Source organism: Sceloporus undulatus, chromosome 1, assembly GCF_019175285.1.
Source record: "Sceloporus undulatus isolate JIND9_A2432 ecotype Alabama chromosome 1, SceUnd_v1.1, whole genome shotgun sequence".
Classification (NCBI taxonomy): domain Eukaryota; kingdom Metazoa; phylum Chordata; class Lepidosauria; order Squamata; family Phrynosomatidae; genus Sceloporus; species Sceloporus undulatus.
The window spans coordinates 207,013,025-207,028,681 of NC_056522.1; the positions used below are offsets into that span (position 1 = coordinate 207,013,025).

Genomic DNA, 15,657 nt, shown 5'->3' on the forward strand with positions numbered 1-15,657 from the left:
CCTATTTCTCTTGCAGGTGCTTTAGAAAAACAACATTAGTATAAATGGCCTCCATAGAGTTTCAGTTCATTTTATGTCACTGTAATTGCTTGTGAATAAGGAGAAAAAGACAGCCTTATATTTAACAAACTTTTACTTGTTACATAGTAAGTTATCTCAATATTCAATATTCTCAATAAATCACCTGTACAGAAGTTTTCATAATATGCAAATTTATTTTCATTTAATTAGTTAAAAATTAAGCAGTTAAAAATAGATGATTAATCAACTAAGTTCTTTAGGTGGTTGACAGCCCTACTAAAAATCTTTGCAAGTACCTTAACATGAGCAGTGGCAAACTGTATGGGGAAGCATGGAGCAATAGCTCAGACGCAGAGATCATGTAAAAATTGCCAAGTTCGGTCTCAAATTCTCCAGTTAGGGCTGGAAAAGACTTGAGTCTAGTCTGAAACTGTTGCCATTTTACCTACAGCAGATTTCCCCAACCTGTTTCTTTCCAGGCATGTTAGCCCATAGTTTGCATCAGCTACATCCATTGGCTGGTTAGAGATGATGGGACTTACCTTCCAATATATCTTGGAACCAACTGGTTGGTGAAGGCTGCCATAGATAAACTGGGTGTGTAAATCCTCTCTTGCCCTGTTCTGATGTGCAAGAATGAGAGACCATGTAACCTCACTGTGAGATGGTGAGATATTTCTTGCCCTTTCTAGCGAGAGTTCACACATCTGTAAGACCATGGTGTGTGTGTACAAATTGTACAATGATGCAAGAGTGCAGTTGCAATAGCTCTGATAATTAATTTTGCAGAACTATTATCTTTTTAATCACTCAGATCTTTTCATCTTTCATCAGCCAGTCCATCTGCGTGCACTCTTCCTTATTTGCTTCACAAAGGAAAAAGATGGTACTTTTTTTTTTTTTTGCACAAATTATAGGTGCCTTCTTAAAGAGCACCATGTTCTTTGCATCATTTTTGTGCTGGAGGCAAGTTCTGTTGTGGAGGCTGGTAATTTCTCATTAGGCTATCTCAGTGTACCAAGACAGCTTCTATCCTGGAGAAAAAGACAGCTTGAAAATGTTCTTCACATCCCCAAGATGGATGATGATGAACTACAAAGACCAACTAGATCACTTACTATAATGTAACTTCCTATGTGCACACTCTTCATTACATTATTGGATTCATACGCTGTGTTCCCTTTAAACCAGCAATCTGGCAGTTGGTAGTTCAAGTAAGATATGAAGATTCCTCCTCTCCATGTAACGTTTTCTAAGGGAAATTTGCAGAAAGATACATGTGAAATAGTCATGCATTCAGATATGTTTTTGGCCTGTAACTCCTAGAACATCTCTATGTGCTATGACTTCTTCTTACTGTGGAGCATTAGCCCCCTACTAGCTGTTTCTCCCTACTGCCTAACCTCAAGGAAATCTGGATCTGGGAATTCTTGAGTGACTATATCACATAGCCTGTTTATCAAACTCCATGTCCATGGCTTCAGGAACTTGCCTGTTTATCAAAGTTTAACTCTGGAAACTCACATTCCAGCAATTCACTGGTCAGAGGGTTGGTGGTTCTGCTCTAAACACTGCTTGTGACTGTGTTCAATAAACCTCATAAGATCTGGACAATAGGTCCATAAATGCAGGGAAATCAGTTTTCAAAAATTACCTCAGCCATGATGTCTGATTTATCCTCAAATTTTCCTTCATGGTAACAAGTCTTTAGTCTGAATCCCCCCCCCCTGTTTACAACTCTGGGGCCCAGTGTAAAAGTTGTCACCCCTGCCTCTCTCCAGCCCTGGTGCTGCATTCAGCAAATGCATAAGACAAGCACATTTTAACAGCTTTTACATTATATTTCTGTTGTATATCTATATCTATTTCTGTTTTCTCAAGTTCCTGCTGCCTAATGGCATGTCCCTGCCACAGGATCACCAAAATCTATTGGAAAGATCCATTGTCCATGTAAAATTAGGAACAGCAATATACTACTTCTGGACAATGAGAAGTCAATGCTGCTATTATTAACCCCATTGTTTCAGCAGTAGGATCACACAGAGCATGTCTGACCCAGCCAATAGAAGACCAACTTACAGCATAGTATCTGTGTAAATATACTCAGCAGCTGCTGGGAGAGCAAAGTAAAATGGGCAATTTTTTATGAAATGAGAGAATAAAATTGGAGTGATGTTTATTGAAATGTGGGAAGAAAAGTATTCTTTGATTCTTTTTCTTGATTCTTACAGTTTTCTTAATATATACCAATGCCTGTAAAATGTGTTTGCCATTATATCACTCTCCCTATCTAACCCCCCATCCCATTTTCTTGAATGACTTTTAGGTTATGCAGTTAGAAGAACTATTGGCTGTCAGGCACTCAGTCTTTGTGGTTGGAAATGCTGGAACAGGGAAAAGCCAGGTAAATAAAGAATTCACACATACACTGGTTTGGTAAATGAATATCAATCGAGAGAATGTAAATTAGTTAATGCAGGTTATAATACGCTGGCTACATTCAGGATTCTCAGCAACATGTCATGAGTATATTCTGATATGAAGGAGCAGGGCCAGCTCAATATCTTTTGCTGCCTAAGGCAAAGGTGCAAAAACAGCAATATACTCCATTTCCCATTCCATGAATAGTAGCTGGCTGGACTGGTGTCTGAATCATACTTCAGTACAAGCCACCTGTTCCTGCGCTGATATCAGTGGGGTAGCACAGTGCGCACAAGACACATTGTGCAGAACGGCTTTGCCCACCAGTGCCTGGCTGCTACTCTAACCCTGCAGGATCATACTAACGGAAGCGGCCACTTCACCCTATCTAATGAGAGCCAGTGTGGTGCAGTAGTGGTTTGAGCATAGGACTAGGACTTTGGAGACCAGGGTGTGATTCCCCACTCAGCTATAGAAACAGTTTGGGTGAGTCACATACCCTCAGCCCCAGAAAATCCTGTGATAGGTTTGCCTTAGAACCACCATGAATAGATGATGACTTAAAGGTACACAGCAATGATAGCTTTGACATTTTCAATTCCTCATAGTGCTGAGCTATCCTAATAAACTCTGGGTGAGTCATATACTCTTAGCCCCAGGCAACCCCATGATAGGGTTACCTTAGGGACACCATAAATCAGAAACTACTTGAAGGCACACAACATCAACAGGAATGATAGGTTTGACCTTTTCAGTTGGTCATAGTGCTAATTCTCCTAATAAAGCATGGGATGGTGGTGTATCATTTTAAAGTATTTTTTAACATTTGTATCTTTTTAATTGTATTTTATTCTTTTAATAAGTAACTTGTTTTAATATTCTATTTTAATGCACTATTTTTGTATGCTTTTAATTGTACTGTTTTTTAATGTTGTGAAAAAAGGGTAGGATATAATAATAATAATAATAATAATAATAATAATAATAATAATAATAATAATCATAATCTTAAACTACATTGTGTACAAATTGATGCTAAACCTTCAAAACAAAGATCTGCAGTTGTTGGATTCAAAGCAGAGATAATTGAATCCACTTGTATTTCTTGATAGAAAGTTGATAGGTTGTATTAATAAATATCATCTTTTTTGCATAATGGCTTGGATTCCAATGAGCAAGAAAATACTCCTGCTTGTAAAAGGCAATTTCTCCCTTGCCTTGTTCGTCCAGTTTCCCTGTGCTGCAGGGCTTAAACCTAATTTTAAGACAACAAAATAAACTGGCTTAAAACCAAATACTTTTGCTTTTCTAAATGCACATTAAGCTCCCTGTAGATTCCTAAATAGTAGCTTAATGTTTAAGCCAATTTTCAGGTTATATGGAAACCTTACTGATTTCACTTCCCAAAAGTTTATGATGAATGTGTATTGTTTTCTCGCTTACATATGTTCTTCTTATTTCCATCCATACACAGAACACGGTATGTATAATTAAAGCAAAGCATGTATAACTAATTGTCACTTGTTTCTCTTATATTGCATTCATATGTAATAGGGTTGAAAAACTGCAGTTTTATAAAGAAAGGGAAAAGATAGTAGAAAATATGCCACAGCAAGCAAAAGCTGAAGAACGTGTCTTTAGTGCTATGAGGAAATTAAATGACTGACGCATTTTGTAGATTTTTACATATGATTTAATTTAGGTGTATTCTGAATATAGTTTGAAGTATTTTCCTAAACAAATATATTTGCCTGCAACTGCCAGGGCCATCCTTATCACTAAGCTAAACCGGCTCCCTGTCTTACCATCTGCTTTTGTTGGAGGGCCGAACTGGGTGTGCCATACACTAGTTTTCCTGGTCTCCTTAATTACAGGGAGTGGGCCAATGCTGTCCCATTAGTAGTATTCAAGTACAAGTCATCTGGCAGTCAGTCAACTTCTATATGTGATAAGTGTGGAGCACCCTCTTTTTCTTCACCTTAGGCAGAAACGTATTTTGAGCCAGCTCAAGTATGGGCCTGAACAGACAGGCCAAAATAAAGCTGCTTTGGGTCACTTTGGAGTTATGTTGTTTAAATGCTGCATGCATCCTAAGAAGCTGGAATCCACGCCAAAGCCACGCTCCAGAGTGCAGCTTTGGCACAGCTTCTGGCCTTTTAAGATGTGTGTATCATTTAAACAGCATACCTCCAAAGTGACCCAAAGCAGCTTTACTTTGGCCTGTCTGTTCAGGCCCTATATTACTTTGCCATCATTTACTTGGTGGCAAAGCCAAGTTTGCTGTGGAATAGTATGTGAAATGGTTGGTACCAAAGAGAAATAATTTTTGAAGCATAGTTTGGGCAATGTGGTACAATTGAAGCTACTACTTGATTATAGAATAGGCATAGCAGACTGTTCTAGCTTTCAGTATTAAAAACCCTGCATATTACAGTATGAAGCTGAGAAATAATTTTGGGCATGGTTTGTAATTGATGCATGATACGATGTTCTAACTTTAGATATTAAAGACACTACACGTGACCTACTCCAATATGATGCTGAGGCCAGTATGGAATGATATCAATCCAAAAGCTGTCACCACAGATGAATTCTTTGGGTTCCTTCATCCATCAACAAGGGAGTGGAAAGATGGTATTTCTAAGAATTATAAATCAAATTATTAATGTTAATATATAGAGAATGATTAAGTTTTTAAAAATATAGCTTATTTTTGTTTTTGTTAATCTAAAGGTTTATTTTCATCCACTATGAGAGAACTGGCTAGTATTGCCCATGAGGGTCCAAAATGGATTGTACTAGATGGAGACATTGATCCTATGTGGATAGAATCACTCAACACTGTCATGGATGACAATAAGGTTTGTTGAAATCATGCTATTAATAACTTTGTTCTCTGATGCTAAGTATTTATGCTTGGTATAGTTATATGGAGACCCAGCATGGTGTATTGGTTTGAGCTATGACTCTGGAGACCAAGATTCAAATTCCCACGCAGCCATGGAAACCCACTAGATGGTTGCCATAAGCTGGAAATGACTTGAAGGCACACAACAAGAGTTATGTACCCTCTTATAATTCATTTGCATATTTCATTCACTTTTAAAATTAATCTGTACCACACCTTCTCCTTATACAGATGAAGAGGTGTTGTAACCTGAATACAGTTGTCCACATTCTGGCAAGATTCAGGTTGAAAATGTTAGCTAGTGCAGAATATGGCAGCTAGATTGTTAAACGGATTTTGTCATTCTGGAATATTTTGCCACTGTCAAATATTTCATTATCTTCCATTTTGTTTCTATATACAATTTGAAACATTATAAAGAGGCTCGTAGCCTCTCAAAGACATATATAGGAGCTTATCACTTGGCATTTTAAATTAGCTCCAGCCTCCCGGGCTGCAGACAGGACGCGGGATGGAGGCAGGGATTATCGCACATTAAATCGCTGCCGAATCGCCAGCTGCCATCAGCCTGAGTGAAAGCTTTCTGACTTCTAAAAAGTGCTGGCGGAGCGTAGCTTGGGCCTGGGCTGATGGCGGCCAGCGATTCAACAGTAATTTAGTGTGCAATAATCCCTGCCTCCTACCTGTGTCCTGACTGCAGTTTGGGAGGCTGGAGCTGATTTAAAATGCCGAACGATAAGCTCCATAGGATCTTGAGGAACTGCCTTTATTTCTAACAAGTAACAGAAAGGGTTTATTTCCTTGCCTTGCTTTTTTATCCCATATTCCCCATGGCCAGCAAGGTCCATGACCTTTACTTACAGCTCTCCCTTCGTTATCATATTAAATTTTGATATAACATCTGAAGAAAGATGAACTTCTCTGAACCTCCATCATTATTTTTAATCCTAAAACAAGCTTTAACTTCCATGCCTGATTAAAAAGACTATGAGGTTCAAATGCTTGTGTAGTGTTATTTTGTACCTTCTGGTAGGTCTAATACAGGTATCACTGCAGTGTGTTTTGTAGGACTTTTATCACACCATCCTGCTGTCCTGTCATAGTTGTGCTCATTTGAGAATGGAAGCCTACTGGTTTGGCATCATTTCTTATTATACTTTCCCCCATGATAGTGCTTTGGCAATCCATGGTCATGTGATCTATTTTCCACATTGCCAAACACCAGCTTCCAGGAGGAAGGTTGGAAATGAGTGATCACAGCTGCCAACTGCTTCTGAAAGCCAGCTGCTGTATGAATGTGCACGTAGCAGCTGGCTTCGGGAAGTTGTTGGGTGCTGTAATTGCTTCTCTGTCCCCTTCCCAAAGTGTGGGGCTTCTCTGTGCACCCCACACCAGCCCCGTGAAATTGCTGTTGAGCTAACCACCTCCAGAGACTGGCTACAGTGTAAATGTGCACACAACAGCTGGCTTCGGGAAGGTGTTGACAGCCACAGTCGCTTAGAGAGAGGGAGGAGCAGAAGCATACATAATCACAATGCATGACTGCCTGCAAAGTGCAACTGCAACAGAAGGAACCTACGTCACATGAAGGCAATAATGGAATAGCAGTGAGATTGAGGGATTTTGCCCAGCAATTAAATGGTGCATTACAGTAACAAATGGAATGCAAGGTAACAGCAGGATGGACATGGTATTGTGTGATAAGTACCACCTAAAGACAGTTTTATCCTGTTAAAATTCCACTTTTCTAGTTTCATGTGATAAAGTCCTTAAATTCCAAACATTGGTTTTAATAGGTAATATTTCAAACGGCTTAAAACTGGCATATCTGAAGGATTATTTTTTCCCCTCTTGGTGAACCCTTGTGCAGTTAGGTGTGTGGAGAGTGGGCTTTTTCTGTGATAGTGGTCCACTAATGGGACAGCCTCACTAGAACATGATGTTATTTACATTAAGGGCCTTATCTCATTGCAAAATAAAGGAGAAAGGGAGTGAGATAGAAGCAACTTTTTGCTTACCTTCCCACATGCACATGAAGCACTTCTGCTCTACTGCCAAGGGAGACTATTATGAACTATTGTCCTGCTGGAAAACTCCATTTACCACAGGCTCCATCTGGAGGGAGAATGGAAGTATTACGACATCATGGGGTAAGGTACAGTAAGCGAAAAGCTATTTACATCTCGTTCCCTCTTGTCTTTCTTTGGCAATGTGATAAGGCCCTAAGTCAATGCTAATGTAAGGAACGTGTTAAATTTGTTTTATTTTCCCAATGCTTGCTCACTGGCATGTTTTTGTACCTTTTGATGAAAGGCTCTTTCTCAATCTGATTTTTCCACTTGTATTTGGGATATTTAAAAATATTTATTTATTTTCTGTTTCAGCCAGAAAGGCTCTCAGAGAGGCTTACAGATAGTTAATTAGACATTTCCCTGCCCTCAGGCTTACAATCTAAAAAAGACATGACACAAAATGGAAGTGGGGAAGGGGAATAAATCCAGCGGTTCTTCTCTCCCGCTGAGGCCGGATGATGTCAGATGGCAAAGAGGGAGGGCTCATATTCTTAATTTAGAAAATGACCAAGCTTCTCCAGCTTCAGTGTTTCATCCTTGATTGCCTTTTGAAGTTGCTGATTTTTGAATTTATGACATCAGCAATCTGGATGTCATTGATGCAGCAATTAATAAACAGATTCTCAATGGGTTGGAAGTCTTTAAAGAGCTGAGGATATCCAATTTCAGATGTCATTGGCATCATGTAAAAGTGTTCTAGACGGATTCCATATACACTTTGTAAAACTCTCATGTATACCATGTGCAGAACTTCAGGCTTAACATTTGGAAATAAATCACTTTTGGAAATGTTTTTGGCCTCAGTTCCAGTCAGCAAGAAATTGTGTATGTGTACAATAATATCATTTTCACTATACCTTGGAAAAGTACAATTATCCATTTTGTGCTTGGAGAAGGCCTCTCTCTCATTCCTCTTTCAGCCAGCAGTCGCCCCTGCCCAGCACACAGTGGCAACAGAAGATGAAAAATGGAAAGACCAAATATAAGTATTTTAAATAAACATAGAAACACTATGTCCTAAGTGTACACACTGTTTGATATTCATCTCTGTTTTGCTAGTTTTTGAACTGCACAAAATGCTGCAAATGGAGGATGGGGGAGCAGTGTGCACATCCATGGAAATAATGACTATTATATTACCTTCAAAACTCTGTGATGGGGAGTATGGGACTGTCATCTCTGTCAAGGACTGGCCCAAGGAAGCTTGCTGTCTGAAGCAGAACAGCAAATGACACCCCTCACCTACCTAATTCAGATCATATGAAACCCTAAAACAGCCTAATTGTTTTGCCACATGAGTCAGAAAATTCCACAAGCACATCTCCTGATTCTTTTTTTTTTTAATTATTTTATTGGTTAAAATATAAACATACAAACAAAACATGACACAAAAGGAAGGAAAGAAACCAAAAACAAAATATCAAAACAACAACACCACCGTAACCACATTAAACAAAAACAACTTACATTTAAAAACCCTTTCCTTCCTTCAAATTAAAGACATCTGTCGTTTGTGTACTTTCTTCATTCTTCCTATCTTTGTTACATATTATTGAAAGCTACCCCTTCAATATTGTTAATATTGTGCTAATTGTATCCATTACAATTATAAGTTGTAACATTATGTAACATTCAGCTAACAGATACAAATTTGTCAATGTCCCCTAAGAATATGTATTTTTCCTGTATTCTATCAACTCCATTTTCTAATGTACAGCAAATGACACCCCTCACCTACCTAATTCAGATCATATGAAACCCTAAAACAGCCTAACTGTTTTGCCACATGAGTCAGAAAATTCCACAAGCACATCTCCTGATTCTTAATCTTAACATAATACCATCCTTGTGCCATCTTCTGATGTCACCCCAAATCTGCTGCTTGAGGCAGTGACCTCACTGTGCCAAATGCTAGGGCTGGCCATACTTTGTGTTCTGCCCTTACTAGACAAACATTTGTGATTATTTGCTAGAGATGTCACTGACAGTAAGCAAGAGTCCTCCTTTTTAACAGACAGAATTCATAGAATAGCACACAAAGGGATTTCTTATTGACAAATCCAGCATGAATAGATAGTGATATAGTTGGGGTTTAAAGACAATAATAAAACTCCAAATAGAATTACAGCTTTTGGAATGTATAGTAGATGTAAACCCAGATGACCTATGCCTTGCCCCCAATACCCATTTAGTAATTACTACTCTTTTTCTTGTAAAGCAGATGGCTCTTTAACCAAAATGAGATACAGAGTAAAAGTGAAAAGGTCATGGTTCAGCCTTGAAAGAGGAGGAGCAGAAATTTGAATCATTTTGTATTTTGTATGTGTGTGTGTATTAATCTTCATTGATTAAAATATCACCTTTATTCACTATAGTGTCCCAGTCTTTCTTTATGATGGATACAACAGCAGGAGAGCAAACTGTTGGAATTGAGATACTTTGTGCAAATTGAAAAGAGATTTTTTGCCCTAATTTCACACAATGGTTGAAACCTCCTTTAAATCACATTTTCCTAACCAGCTCCTAGAATAGCTCTTGTTGTTAGATTCTAAGGAGTCTATTGTAGCTTTTAAGCTAAAGCACTCAGTAGGGGATGTGTAGAGTTGCACCGCCCCTTTGGAACACCAGAAGAATGGCGCCTGATGGCAAGTACAATCATAGCAGATAAAAATGGATCAGACTGAAACAGGTTATTCCAAGCCCACTATATGCCAATATTCTGTTGTATCACAGTGGATCTACCACATACTTTGTGTGGCCTATTTTTACAAGTGTTGAGATTTCCATGGTTTTCCTCAAACACACAGCCAAGATGTTGTGAGTTCTTGCAGTGTTTTTGTCAATCGTGAAATAAGTAGCATTCTTCTGAAAAGGTTGTATTTGGCAGAACCTTCTTGGATTACTGGCATAGAACTAAAAACAAACCATTCCGGTTGCAATCTTGTAACCATTTACCTAGGAGTAAGTTCCATTGAACTGAGTGAATTTTAATAAATAATAATAATAATAATAAAGTTTATATTTCCCACCTCTCCCAAGGATTGAGGCGGGATTACATCAGTAAAATAATACAAAATACGATCAATAAAACACTAATACTGAATTAACTGACATTCCAATTAGTTCTCTAAAATAACGATTCATCAATAGCCAAAAATCATAGTCAGGAGTGGAGCAACCGTCATAACCTTTTATATGGAGTCTGGTGGATAAGCCCACCGGAAGAGATCAATTTTGAGTTCCTTCTTAAAGGCCTCTAAGGGAGTGATAAGATGGATCTCTTCCGGTAGGCTATTCCATAATTTTGGAACCACAGCAGTGAACACCTTATGGGAAGTTGTCATTAACCTAGTGTTATGATGTTCCAATAAATACTTCTCAGATGTTCTAAGTGTGCGGGACGGATTGTGTAGGGAGAGGGGTTCCCGCAAGTAACTCGGGCCCAAGCTATGTGGGGCTTTAAAGGTAATAACCAACACTTTATACTGCGCCCAGAAGCTAATTGGCAGCCAGTGAAGAGATTTCAACACTGGTGTTATATGGTCAAACCTAGATGTACCGGTGATCAATCTGGCTGCCGCATTTTGAACCAAGTGAAGCTTCCGAACTTGGTATAAGGGTAGCCCTAAGTAGAGCGCATTACAGAAATTTAAATGAGAGATTACAGTGCATGTACCACTGCTTCACAGTTCTTTCGGTCCAGATAGGGATGCTGTTGGCATATCAACCGAAGTTGATATCAGGCACTCCTGGCCGTTGCATCTATTTGACATGACAACTGCAATGACTGAACCTCATCCTTTCAGGGAAGTGTGACCCCGTCCAGGACTGGTTGACAAAACTCCATCCCTGGCCTTAGGGTACCTATCGCAAGTACGTCCGTTTTCTCTGGATTCAGCCTGAGTTTGTTTTCCCTCATCCAGCCCATTATTGACCCAAGGCAGGCATCCAGAGGAGAGATGCCATTCCTAGTCGCTGCAACAGTCGGAGACATAGAGAAATAGATTTGAGTGTCATCATCCTGTTGACACTGTACCCCCATTTTACTGCTGAGTAGACATGTGATACACTTCTGTGTAATTGGTAAAATTGCTAATCTAGACAACAGTTTGTTTTTCTTTGGATTGGATGGTCCAAACTCCCATCATTCTGTTTCTCAGTTAATCAATGAAGCTGAGTTTCTCACTCTTCTAAAGCAGAAAATATTTTACAAAAACTGTGATTTGCAAACAGGGCCAAACTAGAAATTACAGTTCACTGGTTTAGAGTTATAGTTTGCCGCTCCAGACAAAATGATGAACTATATAAAAATGCATGGGGGAATGCACTGATGAGGAAGGAAGAAAAGGAAATACACAAGCTTTGGAGTCATTCAGGTATCATAAAACCAAGTTTTAGCATTACATCTGAACCAAGCTTGTCTCCTAGAGCTAGGCCCAGCACAAAATGTGCTGCTTCCAATCTCCCACTTCCATATCTGGAACCCCCACCGATATAAAGGGCTAACTGTAGTAGCTACAGCAAGTCGTTTTAGTATCACAGCCAGAAAATTATACAATTATCTCTCCTTGTCTTCCAGTAGTGAAAATACAATAATAATACATTAATAACTAATAAATTGCTGCTTCTTTATGACATCAAACATCTGATGCTTGAAGCAGCAACCTTGCTATATCTATATTAAGGCCAGTTTTACTCAAATTATTTTATACACCGATTAATCTAATATCTTTAGGGTTTCCAGATTAAAAACGGGCAAATGGCTCCTGTATTTAGAGAGAATTAAAACACATATTGCTTGTCTCACAGCCAGATAGCAAGCAACACCTGCTGAAATTCCTTGTTTGACACAGTTGTTGAAGGTACAGAAGCCCTCTCTGGTTTCATTATGGCAACTGTAAATGAAATAGAGATGTGCAGTCAACACAAAGCACCACATGACTCTTTGTTATTTTAGATCAAGCTATTTCCACTATCTAATGGTAGCAATATCTTTTAATCTATAGTATTTCTCCTGACCACTTTTAAAGAACCAGGTGATACTCAGATTCAATTTGCTTTTGCCCTTTCCTCAATAACTTGATCCACCAGAACATGCTACTCTCACCTCCACTTTATTGCTTGATTGATGATTAACATTTTGAACAATAAGACCTCCCATGCTGATGCCCAGTTTCATGAAATGTTATTTAATATCAGTGAAATTAATACTTAACATCAAATGAAAGTAGTACTTCTTTTAACTGAAACTGAGATTCACATACTTGTTCACAAAGAATTAGTTTGATTTTATGAGTACAGTATATCCTACTGCAATCAATTTTGCTTTACTGTTCCACAAGTAATGCCATAATAATATATTTTCTTTTAATGAACTATCATATTATATTGATTATTTTTATTTTCTCCAGCTATGTCTACTGAAAAGCTCGCCTGCATAATGCTGGCCCAATATAAATTGCATCTCTCCAGTTAACAAGGCTATCAAATAAAATTTCAGGCAGGGTACATTCTGATTCATCTAAATTCATGTTAAGTAATTTGGTAGTGAGTAATTTATTTCTCTACAAAATACTAAATAATATGGTCTCTAAAAACAACAAAGGAATGAAGAGCAGAATCCCTCTGAAAGGTCTCCTGCATACAACACTAGGGTTGATGTTGCCTGGTGCGGTAACTCATGGTGTCACACACACCCCATTGGCCTCCTCCCATACCATGCCATACAGAATCCTTAGTAATGTTCTTTTGTACTAAAGTTGCTCATAAATTGTAATTCCCATATATCACTGAATGTAATGGTAATAGTTATGTAAATAACTAGCAAAATTAAAATTATGTCTTTTATTTACAATATCATCTGCACAGTCTAAATGTATTTACATGTACAGTCAGCCCTCCAAATCCACAGATTTTTTTAATCCAAGGACTGAAAATATTCCAAAAAATAAATCTTGATTTTGCCATTTTATATAAGGGGCACCATTTTACTACGTCACTGTATTTAATAGAACTTGAGCATCCAAAGATTTTGGTTTCCACAGTTGGGGGGGGGGCAGGACTTGGAACCAAACCCCAATGGATACAAAAGACCTACTATACATAGTTTCACGTGGCTAAAGGAAAATTTGTTAAGATATTATGTTTTTAAAGAAAATTTAAAAAGAATGTATACATATTTTTTTAAAAATTGAATACATTTTTTAATTGTTTAAAAAACCCCAACCTTGTGGGCACTCCTTTTTCCTCCCACTGAGCCTTACCCAACTCACACCATCTCTTCAATGTTTTAAAGGGACACAGGTGGACAGCACAGGCTGTTTTTGCCCAAAGAAAGATGTTTGGGTGGTGTCCAGATCAGTGGTGTCACCTCCCCTTAGGGTGTCATTTGGTGTGAACTGCACCCCTAAACTCCTCTAGTGGCGCTCCTGCCTGCATATGCATGATTGAAAGAAAAGGGGTCTGTACAACAACTGCATATTACTACTTACATTAATTTAAAATCATCTTGTGCAAGAGAATGTCCTATTTGTGCTCCAGTTCATCTTTCTGAATTTCCCCCTGAATATGCACATGAATATCCATAATGATAAGGCATGTTATTTAAACTGAGAAAACAGCTAGTGCACTCATCTAAGGGTACATCTACACTGTATAAATAATGCAGTTTGACACCACTTTAACAGCTATGGCTCCATCCTACAGAATCCTGGGATTTATAGTATTGTGAGGCATCAGCACTCTTTGGGAGAGATGACTAAAGACCTTGTAGAACTACAAATTCCATGATTCCATAGGATGGAGCTAAAGCACTTAAAGTGGTACAAACTGCATTATTTCTGCAGTGGAGATGCACCCTAAGTGTGTGTGTGTGTGTGTGTGTGTGTGTGTGTGTGTGTGTGTGTGAAGCATTTCTGTAAAATTGTACTCTGTGACTCTTATTTTTCAAAACAGAACCTTAATAACTTGATTTGAAAAGCAAAGCAAATGAATGAATGATGTTACTCTGTTTAGGTTCTAACCCTGGCAAGTAATGAACGTATTTCCCTCATGCCTTCCATGCGCCTGGTGTTTGAAATCAGCCACCTTCGGGCAGCAACTCCAGCCACTGTCTCAAGAGCTGGCATCCTCTATGTGAATACTCAAGACCTTGGTTGGAGCCCGTGAGTACAAGAAAGACACTTCAGTCCCCTTTCAACAAGCAAGAGACTGTTGGCTGTTGGTTGTGATGATCCTTTCCTTTATTCCTTTGCCACCAAACCCTAGCAGATACCAAGGGCCTATTGTATTCCCTTCTCCTTTCTTCTTCTTCTTTTGAGTTAAAGTGCTATAGTGCATTGGTGAAATTGTACTTTTGCACCATTACTGGGTGTTTTGGCCTTGTAGAATGCTTTTTCCTTTGATCTAGAGTTTCAGAAAGAACCAAGCCAAAAGAAGAGAGTCATAAAGGAACTCTACCTGTAGCTGGTCAAGGATAAACAATGGGGGAATGATTGGTAGGAGGGAATCCTGTAGCCAGGTACAAGTAGTGTGGAGAAAACCTTGGAAAAATAAAGTGGGTGGGTTGTTTTTGTTTTGGCATGTGGGGAGAGTATGCAAGTGATAATATACATATTTACATTCTTACATATTTGTTCATTACGTTTGCTGTTTTTCTCAGCATCTGTTAAGATGCCATATTCATCTAAAAACAAAAATCCTGTCACATTATTGAGAAGCTATAATTAATGAAATTTCAAATGACAGAAAGGGGCTGTACATATGGGACGCTCTGGATGGAGGCCATGGAATCACACGCTGCGGCCTCCGCAGAGAGCCAAAAGAAGTTGCCCCTTTTGCGCTGCACTGTTCGGGTGCTGCTCAAGAGTCGCACCATGATGCCATGTGCTGCACATCGATAGGGCGGGGTCATGGTGTCCAGCATGCGGACGCTACTCCATGACTCTGCCCACAGGCCAGCACAAAGTGCTGGTCTATAATCTTTCAAAGTTATTCCTCTGAAACAGAGTATACAAAATTAAACAATAATTTAATGATAGCAATAATAAAGCTTTTCCAAATTACAGAACTAAGGTGATTCAACAAGGACATGAAGCTGCAAAAACTGAGACCCACAATTAGTTCATGAAATATCCCCTAAAAACAATCATCTAATTTTCTCATAATCCTCCCTTCTTTCAGTCTTTTCAATAAAAGCAATTCCTTAAGCAAAAAACAACCCCAAAGTATTTTCCC

General features: G+C 38.7%; 1 protein-coding gene across 1 annotated transcript in view; it reads left to right on the forward strand.

The window, feature by feature from the left end:
• LOC121925833 (dynein axonemal heavy chain 11-like) overlaps positions 1-15,657 on the forward strand; it is a 263,238-nt gene that overhangs the window by 76,554 nt on the left and 171,027 nt on the right. The window contains exons 30-33 of the mRNA XM_042458413.1: positions 2,348-2,425; positions 4,944-5,076; positions 5,176-5,303; positions 14,437-14,585. Of these exons, the coding sequence (XP_042314347.1) occupies positions 2,348-2,425; positions 4,944-5,076; positions 5,176-5,303; positions 14,437-14,585 (488 nt within the window). The remainder of the gene's footprint in view (positions 1-2,347; positions 2,426-4,943; positions 5,077-5,175; positions 5,304-14,436; positions 14,586-15,657) is intronic.